The sequence below is a fragment of the Bolinopsis microptera genome, chromosome 8, assembly GCF_026151205.1.
Source record: "Bolinopsis microptera isolate Bmic1 chromosome 8, MBARI_Bmic_1.0, whole genome shotgun sequence".
Lineage (NCBI taxonomy): Eukaryota > Metazoa > Ctenophora > Tentaculata > Lobata > Bolinopsidae > Bolinopsis > Bolinopsis microptera.
Genome location: NC_087079.1, coordinates 11510532 through 11529032, shown reverse-complemented (window position 1 = coordinate 11529032; position 18501 = coordinate 11510532). Strand labels below are relative to the sequence as shown.

General features: G+C 38.9%; 3 protein-coding genes across 5 annotated transcripts in view; all 3 read right to left on the bottom strand.

Annotated features, from left to right (window-relative positions):
- Positions 1–18501, bottom strand: part of LOC134819668 (zinc finger protein 429-like) — a 290343-nt gene that overhangs the window by 138349 nt on the left and 133493 nt on the right. The window lies entirely within an intron of this gene.
- LOC134819659 (kinesin light chain-like) overlaps positions 1–18501 on the bottom strand; it is a 94182-nt gene that overhangs the window by 36158 nt on the left and 39523 nt on the right. The gene's annotated exons all lie outside the window — the stretch shown is intronic.
- Positions 3057–18501, bottom strand: part of LOC134819656 (regulating synaptic membrane exocytosis protein 2-like) — a 44775-nt gene continuing 29330 nt past the window's right edge. The window contains exons 8-23 of one of the 3 annotated variants that reach the window (XM_063829722.1): positions 16404–16523; positions 16041–16155; positions 15713–15850; positions 15374–15464; positions 15079–15215; positions 14638–14737; positions 7913–7984; positions 7191–7566; positions 6312–6413; positions 6032–6100; positions 5725–5918; positions 5379–5480; positions 5184–5250; positions 4929–5036; positions 4414–4553; positions 3057–3745 (exon numbers count right to left, since the gene is read on the bottom strand). In XM_063829722.1, coding sequence (XP_063685792.1) covers positions 3602–3745; positions 4414–4553; positions 4929–5036; positions 5184–5250; positions 5379–5480; positions 5725–5918; positions 6032–6100; positions 6312–6413; positions 7191–7566; positions 7913–7984; positions 14638–14737; positions 15079–15215; positions 15374–15464; positions 15713–15850; positions 16041–16155; positions 16404–16523 — 2075 coding nt within the window. In that variant the 3' untranslated portion in view covers positions 3057–3601. Of the gene's footprint in view, positions 3746–4413; positions 4554–4928; positions 5040–5183; positions 5251–5378; positions 5481–5724; positions 5919–6031; positions 6101–6311; positions 6414–7190; positions 7567–7912; positions 7985–14637; positions 14738–15078; positions 15216–15373; positions 15465–15712; positions 15851–16040; positions 16156–16403; positions 16524–18501 lie in introns of all 3 variants that reach the window. The other 2 variants (XM_063829723.1, XM_063829724.1) reach the window with 2 other exon arrangements.

Below are 18501 nucleotides of genomic sequence, written 5' to 3'. Positions count from 1 at the left end.
ATATTGAGATTGGTTGCTAAAATTAATGACAGTTATCAGCCAAAATGGTTTGGATGTGATAATGGCAGAGTGGTTCTTTTGAACGAAGTTTGTAATTTGGTAAACGATTGCGGAGATAACTCTGACGAATTGTACTGCTCTAATTCGGTAAGCTGTCCAATTGCAATTGGTTATTATGATTCAGATTCCTTGAAAGACCGCTCAGAAGTTTCAAGAATACCACTATCATCGATCCATGATGGAAAAGTCGATTGCAAAACAGTAAATGGTTTTAGTTATACGATGAATGACGAATGTACCTATAGGCTTTCTTATCTTCTGGGTGAATACAGGGGGAACACCTACAAATTTGCGATCGCCTTTGGTGTGCTGGCAACGGCTATAAATTCTTTTGTTATAGCGAAGAATATTTGGTCTTTGCGGAAAACCACAATGAAGTCGGTTTTATTTGGAGACACTATATATATTCTCATGATATCTGTTGGGGACTTTTGCATTGGTGTCTATCTTTTATTGTTAATAAAGAACCACGAGAGTTTCGGAGTTATGTACTGCCCTGAAAAATATCGTTGGCTCTCATCGAACACTTGTAATTTCTTGGGAGCCCTTAGCACGTTTGGTTCGCAGATTTCACTGCTCTCGATGACTGTCATGAGTTTTTTGCGAGCAAGAAATCTCTCCAAAACACTTTCGTTTCGTTTTTCGAGACGACTTTTGGCCGTCTACATCATTTTGGCATTGACACTCGTTATTCTGTCTGTTGCAATAGCGGTAACACCTCTCCTGCTCTCCTGGATATTTTCGAAGATTACTTCTTGAACGGACAAGTGTATGGAGATTCATACCAGCATCCGGAAGAGCAAATAAAAATATCCTTTTTCCTTGGACGGCAAACCAAGCGGGATCTTGTCAGTGTTATTGATGCTCATTACGGCTCAACAATCCAAAAGAAACTACTCGAAAATGGAGAAGGCTTAAGATGGAGTGAAATCAGGCGTCTCTTTGAAGGCATGTTTACAGGATTTTGGAGGAATAAAGATAGTGAGATTTCCGGAATCCCCTTTGGAAGAGTTGGATTTTATGGAAGTAGTGCAGTCTGTCTCTTTAAATACTTCGTCACCAAAGATGATCCTCAGCATATGTTCTCGATAGCAATATTGGGGCTGAATTTGGCTTGTTTCGTGGTCATAACAGCATCCTACTTGAAAATTCTGCACCAGACCACCAAGTCTAGTCAAGCTGTGGCCGGAGCCAGGGCCAACAAATCCATTTTGATCCAGACAAAGATATCGATGATAATCCTCTCAGATGCAGTATGCTGGCTGCCCTTCATTACCTACGCTTTTCTTCACTACACCGAGTTTGAAAATGCAGAGAAGCACTATCTTTTCTTCTCCGTCATCCTTCTACCTGTAAACTCAGTTGTCAACCCAATCATCTACCACTACAACCATTCATACGTCAAACAGAAGGGCAGGGAGGTCTTGGCGAGGGTCCGTTCCAGTGATTGTTATTTGGGCTCCGTTTTCTTCCTATCTGAACTCTTTACCAGCACCGTAACTGTATTATCAGGTCATGACATCCGATCCACGATCCAACCGATTCTAAAAAGAGTTAATCCTCAGTTGGTCTCAACCGTAGTGAGATATAATGTTGAGACCTCTCAAGTTAAAATCGAAGACTTTGACACGAAGGAGAAGTCTTGCGAGGAGTCTCTCGTTGAAATCGAATGTAATTGATGATAATGCTTATTCTACCGGGTTACGATTTTGTTATCATAAGTACAAAGTAATGATCGCAGAATCCAGAACTCGAATTTGTAACATAAAAAACCAGAAAAGTTGTCGAGAATTGTTTCAAGACTGTTTTAAATTTTAGCACGTACGTAGAATTTTGAACAGGGAATTATTTACTTTTGGGTTTAGTTAGTTATTGTTCAATTTTTCTTCTGATCAAATTACATCGCCTACTTTGTAAAAGTGTTTGATATATATTAATATATATACATTGTTACCCCTTTTCGAAGCCTTCGCGTGCATGAGAGAGGCTTGCAACGCTTTCTTCTCGTTCCTGATATTTTAGAGTCATAATATGCGATAGGTTTTTTTTGGGTAAATCATTACCAAATATCATAACATGATTACATTGTTATAATGTACATAAGCATAAATGTATATACAGAATCAGGGCGTAAAATTAAATTAAAGTTACTCATAAATCAGTATTAGACATTAATTACAGAAAATATACTCAGCACCCTTTGAGATAATAAATAAAACTGTTGGTGGTCGAGGGAGAATTGTCAAATTAAGGAGTGCCGCTCGACCATAATGAAATTGTAGGTAGCAAAATCGTTTTAACACAATTTAGTCGACAAGAAGATTATCCGTATTTATGCTCTTTGTCTGGTGACGACTAGATTGGTTTTAAATATATATTAGCAATCACTACTGTAAGCTTGATATTATATCACCTGCTGGCTGTTTTGATCAATAATAACATTCGATATTAATCAACATTTTGATCATGAAACACGCCTGAATTGCATCGTTAATGGAGATTAAACGCCGATTCAGTTTTTGCCAAGCTTTGGCCGATGAGCACAGAGCTGGGTACCGTTAAGCGGATTACTTAAACGTTCCATAAATAATATTATTGCAATATGGTCCTGAATTTAGTAAACTTTCAAGATTAAATCCACCACAAAACGTTAGCTCTAAATATTAGTTAGAACTTGTTTCCTAGCTAAATAGATATAAGAGGTAGATACTTAGAGGTCGTTCACATATTACGTAATCAGCTGAGAGGGGGGGGGGGGGGGGAGGTTTCCGAATGATTACGCTAGTGTAATTTTTACACAATATCTATGTGTAAAACTGATTACGGAGGGGGGGGGGGGGGATAAAAATGTTCCAAACAATGATTACGTAATATGTGAACGACACCTTAGGCTTAACTTTAAGTACTTACTCTTAGTTGAAACACAGCACAAATAGAAAACCAAGTGATCTACAAATTAGAAGGTGAATAATTTAATTTAAAGTTTACAGTTTATTAATTTATTTGGACCAAATTGAGTTGTCAGCTAAACCAAATAAAATAACGTTAACTCTTAATTAAGCGAAATAAATACAGTAAAAACAGTTTTTCTTTTTCGCGAAAGTCCTAAAATACTTCAATAAGTTAAGAGAAATAAATAAAATCAAACATTAGATAAAAATAATCAGGTTAATCTAAAATAACTACCGAAAGAATAACTGGTGATTATTTATATAGTTGCGGTTGGTGGAGGTATCGTAACAGAACCCACCAAGTCTTAATGCAATTCCGTAAGAAATACTTAATTAATATTTATATAGTAACAAATTTATGTCTGATAGATATAATTTATAGCATCCAAGGTTCTTCAGAGCAAGCAACCAAGTGATCATTTTAATATTAACTTCTTGCAATCTGCCATTTAAATGTGCTTATAGTTGGTAGATTAAGTTGCTAGAATGAGTTTTGCTCTCAATCTAACTTTAGAATGTGTATCTCGGACTGCTAAGGAGGTGGTTTAGAAAATGTAAACAGTATATATCTACTTTACTGGCGGATTAAACTATGGAGGTTTAGAGAAAGTGGGTGGAAACAGTTTATATCTGCCTTGTAGGGGTCCGTGGGTGGAGATGTAATCCAGATCTATCAGGATCTCGCCCAGGAGAACGTTCCGACGGAGTGTCCCCACTTCGTCCCACACCATTACCTGCAAAACAGTCATTTTATTGTTTTATGGACCTTATCGGATGTTATTTGACCGGACATTGCGTGAGTGGAAATAATTTTGGATGGAGATTAAAATGAACGCTCGAAAGTATTCAAAACCATTAAAAACCCGAAATTTTTGTCATCTTTTTGGGTGTTTTTTTCAATTTTAACGATAATTTTTCAATCGATTTTTAATACTTAGTTATACTTATACAGTAAGTTAGAAAATAGTCGTTAAGCAGTGAAAATTTTGATATGATTTGAAATCGAAGAAATTAAAAATAGTCACATCCTGGACAATAAGTTCGTAGAGGAATACTTTCGGGAAAATTTTTTAACGGACTTTATTTGAACGGACATTAAAATGAATACAAGGGCCTCCAGCGTCCAATTAATTTCCGTTCAAATAAAGTTTAAGTAAAAATCCGATAAGGTAGATAATTTTTCAGTGATCCGAATCAAGTTTTCCAGGATGTTGCCAGGTTTGAAATACCGGAGTGAAAATAATTGTATTCAAAATAATATGTTAAGGTAAGTTTTGTCAGGATAACAAATTGAATCCCCCCAAATTTCTTAAAATGAACTAGAGCATAATAATTACTAATTAGTATAACTAGCATAATAATCACTAATTATGATAATTACTCAATAAGCTATCCTAATCACCTGAATAACTTGGTTGGTAGGGTTGACAATGTAAGTGATTCTCTCGTTGAACACGGGGTTACAGTTGCAACGAACAGTCGTTGTTTTCTCCTTGTGTGACCGGTTGTGATCCAGCATGATGTAAGTCTTCACGTAGGTATCTAGGTGAGGTGTTGTCATAAATATGTGACAAATTGTGTGAGGTGTTGTCATAAATATGTGACAAATTGTGTGAGGTGTTGTCATAAATATGTGACAAATTGTGTGATGTGTTGTCATCAATATGTGACAAATTGTGTGATGTGTTGTCATAAATATGTGACAAATTGTGTGAGGTGTTGTCATAAATATGTGACAAATTGTGTGAGGTGTTGTCATAAATATGTGACAAATTGTGTGAGGTGTCGTCATAAATATGTGACAAATTGTGTGAGGTGTTGTCATAAATATGTGACAAATTGTGTGAGGTGTCGTCATAAATATGTGACAAATTGTGTGAGGTGTTGTCATAAATAGTAATTTGGAATGCAGTTTACCTGGAGCAGGACCGTTAGGGCGAGCAGGGAGGTTATTGGCTTGCACTACCTCCAGAGTTAACATCATCTTGTGAATACCCAGTGTTAATACCAGCGACCCCTGTACTTCTACTGAAATAGAACTGATAGTCACTGGTAATTTTAACCTGGTATCAAACCAATACTCAGCGGGAATTTGATTTAAAAAAATCTAAATATCACTGGTTATTTAAATATTGATACATTTACACGGCCCTGATTGATTAGAAGGCAAACCTGGGTGAGCCACAGATATTTGACCAGGTCCAAGATGCGAGGATGGTTCTCCGGTACCGATAAGAGGCTGAAACATTGAGAGTAAAATGTGAAAAATAAAGCTGATCTAACGAATTCTCATGAAGCAGATTCAAGATAATTGAAGTAGAAAATGAGCACTATAATAAGAGTGCAAGTAAGATATTTTGGTCGTACTCTTCCTTCGGGAGATGGACGGTGTATGGCAGTGAGATGCGAGGAAACACTGTCAGTAGAGGAACTTCCACATTCCTCGGAGGAGGGGGCTGTCAGGATCACCTGTAATAATTACCCAGTTTTAAATCTTAGAACTTCAGTTGACCCCGTTTAAGTTAAGAAATAAATCTAAATCTGGTCAAATCTTATTCCTAAAACTAATGATATCTTTACCTACTATCTAGCTTGCTAGTCTATAATTGCTCGCTCCTCTCACGTTCAGGAAGCTTGAAAATAGCGCCGCGCACAGGGATTGGTGAGTCAGGTGAATGATATCTATAAAATTAAATATAATAGGGACCATAACCTTATGACTGACCCTAGTCGGAGAAAAGTTCTCAGCCTGAGTAGCAAGTAAGGGAGAAGTCATCCTCTTGGTAGGGAGGGTCATAACAGCGCCCCTCTTGGCTCTGTCTGGTGTCTTGGGTAATATTCTGTGCTGTTTTGTCGCTGTTAAATCCTCCGAGTTACTCCGCCCAGCTCGCCGGAGCTTGTTAATTTCTGACGAAAGTAAAGGAGGTTGGAATCAGCTGTAAATTTGTTAATTACCAGAACAGCTAAAACAGGGGAAGATACTAGATAGTGCAGGTGTTCAAACACAAGGAATTATTTACCTGACTCTGAGGTTACGGTTATCATCTCGTTGGAACTGTTGCTACATTGTCTGGTATATGTGCCTCCGTCTGAAGAGTGGCCTTCTTGATTAACTTATTAAAATTACTTACGTATCCTTGGTTTAGATAAAATAATAAACTTTACGAGATATCAAAATTATTTTTTCACTTAAACAAAGTTTAACTGAAGTGGTCCCTAAGTTAACAATAACAGGGATCATAAAAATAAGAGGGATCATGAAAAATTCGACACAAAACCAAGGTTTTATTTTCGCCTTACCAGATTTGCGGTGTTCTTTTGCAGTGGATTTATTCCGGATAACCCGGGGCCGTCTTCTCGGGCTTCCTCTCACTTGAATAGGGGGCCTTTGTTCGTCAGACTCTGGAGGGACCAATAAGATAAATTACAAAGTTTAACATACATAGTGTCTAGTATAGTTTATAGACATTGTGCATAAAACACAGTATGTTGTAGGAGAGCGAGGAGTTCAGCCACAGTGTATTTAAAACATAAGAACCTAATTTTTCAGCACAAAAACTTTATAGGGTGTTAACGATTCTATTGCGATAAACGTCCAGCGATACATAATACTGATTACTTATCTTTAACTTTACTTTTCTTTAATTTTCGCATATAAAATGCTACGATCAAAACTAATAGGATAAGTTTAAATTCTGCCGGCCCAACTCTGAAGATCAAAAAGGTGAGTAGTGCGACACATTGCAACAATAGAAAAAGGTGAATCCCGCGACAGATTGCAATGATATAAACATTTGAGTATTTCAACAGATTGCGACATCAAAAACAGTTGAGTCGCGCGACACATTGCAACAAAAAAGGGCACAGTCGCGCGACACATTGCAACAAACAAAGGGCACACGGCACCTGACTCGGAAGAGGTCAGACACTGAACAAGATGTGCGGGAGCCGTTAACCAACGATCTACAAAGAAATTCCCATGAGTCAAGACAATTATAATCCTATCAAATAATGACCCTTAGTTTATCATCTCATGCAGGTAGCAAACCCCTGTCCGCAAAACAACTTTTCTCTCAAAATCTACCAGAAGAGTTGCGTACTTGATACGCGTATATAGGCTAAATCACCTGTGGAGAAAGATGTGAACACATTGATCAAGCAAAAAGACATTAAAACTACCTTTAATGTTAGACAGGTGGGTGTGAATGCCTGCAGATTTAAACACATTATCCGAACTCTCCTCGTCGCTAGTTTGCTGCTGTTTTGACTTTTGTTTAGGAGGTTTGGCTGGTTTGGTCGAGTCCGAAGCTGTCCGTCTGATATCTGGAACTATTTCCTTCTTGCAATCAAAAGTACTGAACGTGGTCCGATGTTGAATGGGAACTTTCTCCCTCATCATTTCTGATAAAGATTTTGTTCCAACTTGACTGGAACCCTCAGGTTGTTCCTTCCTGTCACTTGAAGTGGGGGTGAGTGAGTCGGTTGGGGCTGCTTGGAGGTAGAACCAGTCAGCTTGTCCAGAGAGAACTTTCCTGTCACCTAACTTTATCTCAACCTGGTAAAAAGGGGTGTATTAGCAATTATGTATCTGATATACCACTGCAGCAGATAGTGTAGTTTAGGAGGTAAAACCTTGATTTACTGGACCCCTTGCAGAAAGTTAATGTGCAGAACAGAAAGGAATTGTAACTGAGATACAGGGCCAATTGAGGCACAGAAAAAGGGAGACCTGCTGCATTCTCTAAAGCCTACACTATTGATTAAGTTTTCAAAGTGGGTTTAACATTTTAGATGTGAGCGACTCGAATCGAATCTATTTTTATGGAAAATCATTAAACTGCGGCATCGAAGTATTAAACAACTTTTTTGTAAATCAAACGAGGTAGTAGATAAAAACAAACCTGGCCTAAAGGCTGATCCTTCTGAAGCCAGTGGTGCATCATCAACGTCACTTCTAGCTTCTTATCGGACAACTGGAAGTTATTATGTGAGTATGCTAACTTATAAATCATAATTTATCAGCCATACCTACTAGGGATGGGAGCACTTGGCAGAAAGCCCCTTTGAGCGGGTCCCAAAGTGGACCTCCTGCCAGGACTTCCAAAATGTAATGACACTAACAATAGTCCCATACAACAGATACAAGAGTCTTGAAGCTGTCGCTACCAGGCTCCAAAGAGGGTAAGTGGGCAACATCATATTGATAATATGATATCATAACAACTTTCTAACATAGTTGGCTCAGGATCTAACTTTCTAAAAGAACGTCATAAGTTCTGTTAGCTGTTCAGACTATTATATACGTATGTAGCTTGAATTTAGCATATCTAATAAATATTCTGAGCAAGCTACTAATTCTGAGCAAGCTACTAATTCTGAGCAAGCTTCTAATTCTGAGCAAGCTTCTAATTCTGAGCAAGCTACTAATTCTGAGCAAGCTACTAATTCTGAGCAAGCTACTAATTCTGAGCAAGCTACTAATTCTGAGCAAGCTCTATATTCATGAGCAAGCTACTAATTCTGAGCAAGCTCTCTCTTCCTGAGAAAGCTACTAAATCTATAAGTTTTTGTAGAACTTTTCTAGATTCTGTATTGTGGTTCCCTGTAAGTAAACTGCGAAAAGGTAACTGTCCCACGGCCCATAGCAACCACTACACGGCCCATAGCAACCACTGAAAAACTGCACTGAGTATTAGGATGTAAATTGTAATGTTACCCTTCAATTTCTTCCTAAGAAGTAGATAAGAAGCAGGTAAAACTAAAATAAGCTCTGGACTGACTCCAAAGCTCCCATTGATTGATCCTTGGAACTTTAAACAAAACTTTGAGATCATTTTGTACATTATCACGAGGTTATTTGTAGGTTGAAATTAACATCCGTGCCTTATAGGTGAACAGTTGTATCATATTCGCTACTAGGAACTCACGATCGATAAAGCGTTCTTCAGTTGTTGCTTCTTAGTTTGAATTTTGATCCAACTTCGTACTTAGTTTATGAACTTGATATGAAAATAATAATTGCTAGTACATATGTATTAATAATTATGAAGGTCATAAATGAAACTTTAAAAACTAATAGTGAGGGAACACGATGATAAAAGCTGCATTTATAATTGTTATCGCAACATTAACAACATATTGCACAGGTTAGTCATCACTGTAAACCATTCACATATCAAAATAAAAAAAGTTATCATACAGCTATACCAAGTACCGATATCATTATCTCTTCACAAAAGTAGTTCTTTAATTTTGGCATGCTACGACGAGACCCGCATAACGCAGTAACTGTCCATCACCGAGCTACATTATTTTATGACCATGTATAGCGAAAATGTCTACAGGTAGACTGAGAGATAAGTTAGCAGGCGAGGTTGAACCCCTGACAGCAAGTCAATCTCAAACCCGCTATAACGATGAGGCCTGGTACGGAGCTGCGCGAGCAATTGATGGGAACTTGAACACATACACAAGAGCAGTACCGGGGCGAGATGGGGTCACGTGGTTTCAGGTTAGTTACAACTTAGGGGCCATAATATAGGGAACTTATATTCCACAAATATAATATGTGAATGTAACTTTTTAGTGACTAAAAAGTTACATTCATACTAAAAATTTTAGTCACCTTTCACGAGAGGTGAGTTACCAATATTCAGTTATTTACGGTATTGAACGTGGGACAAGAATTCAAAATTACTTTTCAGATATGTATCGTCATTACTTTTTCGAGATCTATAATTGATTCAGGTGAAGTTAGAGACGGTTTACTGTGTTGTAAATGTGGTAGAGTACTGGGGAAGTAAACCTGAAGATAATCACACGTGGGCTTGCTCGCAAAACAGTTGCAAGTAAGTTTGAAAAATAAAATATCCACGGTTAAGTGATATATGTGTGACTTTTTAAGCGAAAACGATCCATCCTGATTTGGTTGGCACTTCACCAGTTTCAACTTTTATAATCTGTAAAGCTGAATTAAAGGACCAGTTAACTGAAAAATTTGTAGTCTCCAATTTGGCTAAGATTTAAATCAGCTGTGACAAACTGGTAAAGAATCGTATCGCCGAAAGAACCAACTCTCTAGCGTACGTGTAACGCGTGTTATTGCAATAATAAGCTGTGGCCTCGTGACGTCACGAAGTCCCTCAGTGCGCGCTGGCATATAGCGTAATACTAATACGTTGCAAATGTTTATCGTTGTCATTAAAACACATGTAACTCACTCAAATTTTAGAATTATGACTATTACCCTAGTTCTCCCAAATCCTTATAGTTTTGGCTATCATCCTAACTAAAGGAATAGCTGATTGGATGTACAGTGCTCACGTCATGATTTTAAACAGTGATATAGGTTCTTGAACAGTGGCGGGTGAATGTACGGTTAGAAAGTTTCTGCTATTACAGTTCTTATGTCATATGTGATAATTTCGGATTGTTTTCATTGCTTAATTACACAAGCAGCCAGCAGGGAGACTGTACCGATTATTTTTCCCCAGTCCATGAAACTCTAACGAATTTAGAAAGGATCTAGATAAGTAGGAGTTTGTTCAATTCCGAGAGCAATTATATTTATAGCATAGCGAAATTTCTAATTTTAATCCGCATGTGTCAGCCAGTACAGGAGACAAGAAGTCTGGCTACTTTACGGCCGTTCCTCTGGGAGTTGGGACCATCAGTAGAAGTAGCTTCTATCAGAACAGTGCCGTGGGAACAGAATTCCCGCCAAAATACCCGGTCTACCAAATAGTAATACAGATTGGAGTTCGAGTGTACGGTGTGCGGTGTGTTTTGAATTAGACTTGCGGCTTACCTAGTTGTTATCCTAATTGCATTATCATCGGTACATAACATAAATAAACTACTGGTAAGTTTAAATACCAAGTGCAAACGTGTTCAGTCGATCGACCCACTGAACAACTATAGAACTTCCAAGACCCTATTATTCTTTGGCCATATATTACGGCACGATCGATTGTTAGATGGTTAAAGTTAAACGACCAACGCTAATCTATACAATTCTAAAACTATGAGCTAGCACTTTAATCTAAAAATACACTTTTTATATTACTCCTGATTTTTACATTTCACGTAAAACATTGTCGCCACAGGTTGATCATGGACACTAACAGCTTAATTTGAGATAAATGACTTATGAGTTTCTCTAAAGTTAACTCTAAAGTTGTGCAGTCCAGTCATTTTTGGACATTTATGGAAATGAACCTGCAAATGTTCAGATACTAACGAAACTTTGCACAGACCTTCCCGAAGGTATGAATAAACGATTTTCGTTTGGAGACATTTTTTTGACAGTGGAGAAAACCCAGGAGGGCCACGCCCATATTGACCCAATAACGTAACCGACCCCTTGCTTCTGAAGGTCGTAGAGACTTCAAAATAGGCTTAAACGAAGCCACATATGCATGTTTATATAGGAGTTATTGAGCAACACATGGCCTAAAATCCATACTTTTCGAGAAATTCGCCAAAAACCATTTTGGGCGTGGTGCTGAGCCCATTTTCGATAGGATTGTGATAGAGTCTTTAGACAGGGTGCAAAAGAACCGCAATTAGCATATTAACATATGACTTACGAACAAACATAAGCCTTAAAGTGCTTACTTTTTCAGTTATTGGCGAAAAACTGATTTTCGGTTCCAGAAATCATGCAAAACTATGGGTATCTGGTAAATTGAGCTATGAAGGCCCTAAAGGTTTTTAAATGTGTGCAAATTGTGCAGAATGGCCATGTTTATATACAACTTATGAAGCAACATGTACCCTAAATTACTTACTTTTCGAGTTATTCGGGGAAAAACATTGTATTATGTCCATTTTCTACCTGTAAAATACAGTCTCACGGGCTCCTCTGCGCGCGCAAGGGACTTCGTGACGTCATCGCCAAAATAATACAAACGCTATTTACACGCGTTAGAGAGCAGTTAGAGATTTAGGAATTTCGACTCGTTGCTTAGTTTGCTATTTGTCACAATCTGTCAAAATATGAGGATAACTTTTTTTTCAGTTAACTGGTCCTTTAAGAGGACCAGTTAACTGAAAAATTTGTAGTCTCCAATTTGGCTAAGATTTAAATCAGCTGTGACAAACTGGTAAAGAATCGTATCGCCGAAAGAACCAACTCTCTAGCGTACGTGTAACGCGTGTTATTGCAATAATAAGCTGTGGCCGCGTGACGTCATAAAGTCCCTCAGTGCGCGCTTGCATAGCGTAATACAATGCACAAATGTTTATCATCGTCAATAAAACACGTGTTACTCACTCAAATTTTAGAGTTATGACTATTTCCCTAGTTCTACAAAATCCTTATAGTTTTGGCTATCACCCTAACTATATGAATAGCTGATTGGATGTACAGTGCTCACGTCAGGATTTTAAACAGTGACATAAGTTCTTGAACAGTGGCGGGTGAATGTACGGTTAGAAAGTCTCTGCTATTACAAGTTATGTCATATGTGATAATTTTGGATTGTTTTCATTGCTTCATTACAAACGAAGGGAGACTGTACCGATTATTTTTCCCCAGTACATGAAACTAATACACAAAACAATGTGCTATATATTAAATATAGCTGATAAGAGTGTAACTCTGTAATATAATATTACAGTTGTTCGGAAGAATGCGAGCAGTCGAATGGTTCGCTGTCCTAAAAGACATAGTTCCGAGAGCAATTATATTTTTAGCATAGCGAAATTTCTTACTATACTTTAATCCACACGTGCCAGACAGTACAGGAGACAAGAAGTCTGGCTATTTTACGGCCGTTCCCATGGGACCATTAGTAGAAGTAGCTCCTATCAGAACGGTGCCGTGGGAACCGAAAAATACCCGGTCTACTAAATACTGATTGGACTGTACAGTGTGCGGAGTGTTTTGAATTTGACTTACCTAGTTATCGTCCTACTTGTATGATCATAAAATTAAATACCAAGTGCAAACGTGTTCAGTCAATCGACCCACTGAACAACTATAGAATTTCCAAGACCCTATTATTCTTTGGCCATATATATTACGGCACGATCGATTCTTAGATGGCCTAAACGACAAACGTTAATCTATACAATCTTAAAACTATGAGATAGCACTTTAATCTAAAAATACACTTTTTATATTACTCCTGATTTTTACATTTCAATTTTCACGTAAAACATTGTAGCCATAGGTTGATCATGGACACTGACAGCTTAATTTTAGATAATAATGATTTATGAGTTTCTCTAAAGTTAACTCTAAACTTGTGTAGTCTAGTCATTTATTGACATTTATGGAATTGAACCTGCAAATTTTCGTATACTCCCGAAATTTTGCAAAGGACCTTCCCAAAAGTATGAATAAACGATTTTCGGTTGGAGACATATTGACCACGCCGATATTGACCCAATAACGTAACCGACCCTTTGCTTCTGAAGGTCGTGGAGACTTCAAAATAGGCTTTAAACGAAGCCGCATATGCAAGTTTATATAGGAGTTATTCAGCAACACATGGCCTAAAATCCTTACTTTTCGAGAAATTCGCCAAAAACCATTTTGGGCGTGGTGCTGAGCCCATTTTCGATAGGATCGTGATAGAGTCTTTAACAGGGTGCAAAAGAAACCGCATTTAGCATATTAATATATGACTTACGAAGAAACAGATGCCTTAAAGTGCTTACTTTTTCAGTTATTGGCGAAAAAAACTGATTTCCGGTTCCAGAAATCATGCAAAAATATGGGTATCTCGTAAATTGGGCTATGAAGGCCCTACAGATTTTTGAATGGATGCAAATTGTGCAGAATGGCCATGTTTATATACAACTTATGAAGCAACATGTACCCTAAAACACTTACTTTTCGAGTTATTTGGGGGAGAAACATTGTATTATGTCCATTTTTACCTGTAAAATACAATCTCACGAGCTGCTCTGTGCGCGCAAGGGACTTTATGACGTCATCGCCAAATAATACAAACGCTAATTACACGCGTTAGAGAGCAGTTAGAGATTTAGGAATTTCGACTCGTTGCTCAGTTTGCTATTTGTCACAATCTGTCAAAATATGAGGATAACTTTTTTTTCAGTTAACTGGTCCTTTAAAATCTCTCCCCCCACCAGTCAGATCTCATGTGAGGGGATATGGTGTGATAATTTCATTCTATCAGTGGAAACTACAAGCCTAGTACCAACCAGCTTCCAACCAGATTCAGGGTGTATCCATGGTGATACGGTCAAACTGCAGAGTAACGACGGTTATGATATCTACATGCACGAGTTGGCGGTTGTAGTCAGACCGTCAGGTTGTAAATAAATCTTGGGTTTTACTTAATCGAGCTTAATAATAACTAAGTTATACTATATACTAATACCATACTGTATGTTATACAAATCACTTGAATCTAGTGTTTTATATGTGAGTTTTAAAGTCAGGGCTAAAACCCAGCAGGATCACAAGTCAGGGTAAGTAATCAGGGTTATTAATCAGGGTCACAAACTTAAACTCAGGGCGAAAATTGAAGGTTTAAATTTAGTTATTAAAGGTTAAAATTTAAAACTTCAACTTAATCAGAGTCCTGCCTACTTTCTATCCTTACCAAGATATCAATATTATTAATTAATTAATTAATTAATGCTACCCTACCTCTGTCTCAAGAATCGGCTGGTACTCAAAATGCTGGTTCCAATAAGGGTTGTATGTCCGCACTGCAGTCTTCGATCGTTTTTTGGCATCTGCACTCATGCTGAAGAGAAAGGATGTGTTTACTATTAAAACATTTTAAAAAGATATCAAGACCCTCTCTTCCCTTTTTTATTATTTAAAAAATTGTTTTTATATTTAAATTTTAAATTCTAAATTTTCTACAGTCCAGGATTAGTCCCAGTCCAATTGGGGATACCTGGACTATAATCTAATTAAAATTGTTTCTATTGTAACTTAAAATAAAATAAAAAGTAATATAATATCTACCTGATATCGGGAAGTAAGTAAAGTTTAAAATAAAATAAAAAGTAATATAATATCTACCTGATATCGGGAAGTAAGTAAAGTTTAAAATAAAATAAAATGTAAGATAATATCTACCTGATATCGGGAAGTAAGTAAAGTTTACAGAAGATATCAATACCCTCTATACCGTCTCTGTAGGGTATGTTGGCTGCCTGGATCAGGTGTACTGATAACCTGTTCTCCATGGCAACATGAACCAGTCTCATCTCCAACTAAGAATAAGATATTAGTAGGGAAAATTTGGAAAATAAAACTGTAGGTTACAATTAAACGACAAATTTCATGAAATTTATTTATACTTTATTTAAAAGAAAATCTGAATTCGTGTTCAAGTAAAGTAAAGAGGTGAAAAACGAAATAGAAAAAACACCTTCATTTTAGATGTTTGGTCTGCTTTCGATAATCCCGATGTTTCATCCTCTGTACTCTCTTCAATCGTGTTAGAGTCGTCTGTTGTTCGACTGAAATCATGTGACAGATCCAGTGAACAATAATTCATTAAACCAAATTATTTCAAGTTAGGGAAATATGTTTAAAAACGGTCGCTCTATCAATTCGGCGAGCAAAATTTCAATAATCTACTCACAAATCCCGGTTGGTAATAAAATCATTAAGATCGTTATTTAAAACAATTCTTTTGACTATATGAAATGATAAAGTCTTTCCCTCAATTAATCACTCAACTAATCAGCTAGAAGCCAGGTGTTACCTTGTATCTGACTGTCTAGCGTGTATACCCCTCCTAGTAAGAGTGATCCACTTGTTAGTAGTTCCTCTCAGTATACTCTCAACACTCCCCGTCCTGCTGGTGTTGGAGGATCTCGGTCGGTACCTCCTGTAGCTGCCCCTGAAATTACTGCAGTGTTAGCCAGTAATCTTAGACCGGACCACTAGTCCAAATATTCCGCCCGCCTGCCACCCAGGGTGATTATTACTCGCATGCTTTAAACTTTCATAGCTTCTCTTAGAGAAATTCGGGTGGAAATAAAGGCGCGAAAATACAAAAAAAAAGAAAAGAAAGTGTTGAATAATTTTACCTGAGGAAATTGGAGACAACAAGGTCGACAGAATGACAGTCGTCAAGGAGAGCTTGACACTCTTCGTACGTTAAACCAATCAGCATGGTGGCATTCCATCTCAAAACAAGGTCACCTAGAGAGTAGTGTGGTATAAGGTTTGCGAGACAAAATGTCTATAAAATGATGCATTAAAGAAAAAATAACAACACTTCTGCTCTGGGGAATGAAATTTAGAGGAAAGTTTTCTTTTTTGAATTCCCTTGTTATCATAAGATTAATGAAGTAAATGGTAGCTAGCTGTGTGATCAATCGACCAACTCATGATCACTACCAGTTCCAATTTACCGCGATTCAGCAAAAAAGAACATATAAAAATCGAACCCTCGTGGAGATCAGGTGACCGACTTGCTGCACTTCCGGGAGTGATGGAGGCGATGAAGGCACACAGAGTACCACCAGCCATCTTCTTACCTCCCACTATTCTCAATCCAAACTGTCCACCTGTAATCATGAAATTATTAGTGTAATCAATTTTATTAGTATAATCAATTTTATGTTATCCTGAAATAATGAAGTCGGTGAAAAATAATTATATTGACAATTCCCGCACTTAATTCGTTCAATGTGGCGAGAGAAACATGGTTCGTTTTTTTCCGAGTGTGCGGATTATATTAGAGGACTGATAACAGACAATCTAAATTGTATCCTAATGGTAACGTGTAAAATCCGGATTGGAATATTGTTTATGAGTCGCATGGTTGCAATGGTTTCTTGTGTAAATTTGTATTGATCCCGTTTGATGCGACAAGGAAAAATGCTCTTATCAGGAAAGGAATTACTCAACGTTTCAATGTTAAAACATCGTATTCATAAGCTCTAATTATTTGTTATATAGTAGTGTTGAAAGTATTAGCACCAATGATAACTTAAGACGGAATATCTACTTTAACTTTCTCTGAGCTAATTCCCCTGTTCAGCTGGAAAACAGTGTTCATGCGTATTTGCTGAGCATGAACTTTTAGCAAGACCATTAATTATGGATACGTCAAGTGGCTGGAGGTGGTGTGTCATTTTATAACTGTATATTGGTCAGCGAATTGGACCAATGAATGAGCAGGGGTGATATGGATCAAAAATCCCGGGGAATGAAGGTTTCGATTTACATTTTGGGGGGGGGGGGGGGGGGGGTGTCATGTCCGTCTATGTCCGCCTATGTCCTGTCCTTTTTGGATTCTATGAGACAACAGACGTGTTTTTTTGGGACATTGGCGGACATGGACGGACATTGGCGGACTCGGACGGACATTGGCGGACTCGGACGGACATTGGCGGACCCGGACGGACATTGGCGGACTTGGACGGACATTGGTGGACATTAGCGGACATTGGTGGACATTAGCGGACAAAAATTTTGAGGACTGAAGAGTACTGAAGAGTACTGAGGAGGATGGCTGAGGAGGATGGCTGAGGAGGATGACTGAGGAGGATGACTGAGGAGGATGACTGAGAGGGAGGAGAAGGATCAGGAAGACCCAGGAGGAGAGTAGGAGGAGGACCCAGAAGGAGGACCTAGGAGGAGGAGGAGGAGAACTGACGAGGATGACTGAGGAGGAGGAGGACTCAGGAGGATGGTTGAGGAGGATGGCTGAGGAGGATGACTGAGAGGGAGGAGGAGGAGGAAGAGGAGAAGGAGGACCCAGGAGGAGGAGGACCCGGAGGAGGAGGACCCAGGAGGAGGAGGACCCAGGAGGAGGACCCAGGAAAAGGCCCCAGGAGGAGGAGGAGGACTGGGGAGGAGGAGAACTGTTGAGGACTGATGAGGAGGACTGAGGACGAGGGGAGGAGTAGGATCGGAGGAGGACTGAGGAGGGGAGGAGGAAGAGGACTGGGGAGGATCAGGAAGACCCAGGGGGACCCAGGAGGAAGAGGAGGACTGAGGAGGACTGAGGAGGAGGACTGACGATGACTGAGAAGGAGGAGGACTGAGGAGTACTGAGGAGGATGGCTGAGGAGGATGGCTGGGGAGGATGGCTGAGGAGGATGACTGAGGAGGATGACTGAGGGGAGGAGGAGGAGGACTCAGGAGGAAGAGGGCGAAGAGGAGGAGGAGGACTCAGGAGGAGGACTTATGGAGAAATGAGAAGGAGGATTGGGAGAACTGAGGAGGGAGGAGGAGGAGGAGGACTGAATAGGAGGAGGAGAAGGAGGGGGACTGGGAGAGAGGACTGGGGAGGAGGAGGACTGATGAGAAGGATGAGGAGGAGGACCCAGGAGGAGGAGGACCTGAGGACCGAGGAGGATGGCTGAGGAGGATGTCTGAGAGGGAAGAGGAGGAGGAGGAGGAGGACTCAGGAGGAGGAGGAGGAGGACTGAGGAGGACTGAGATTTGAGAAGGAGGAGGACTGAGGAGGAGGAGGAGGAGGAGGACTGAATAGGAGGAGGAGGAGGGGGACTGAGGGAGGACTGAGGAGGAGGATGG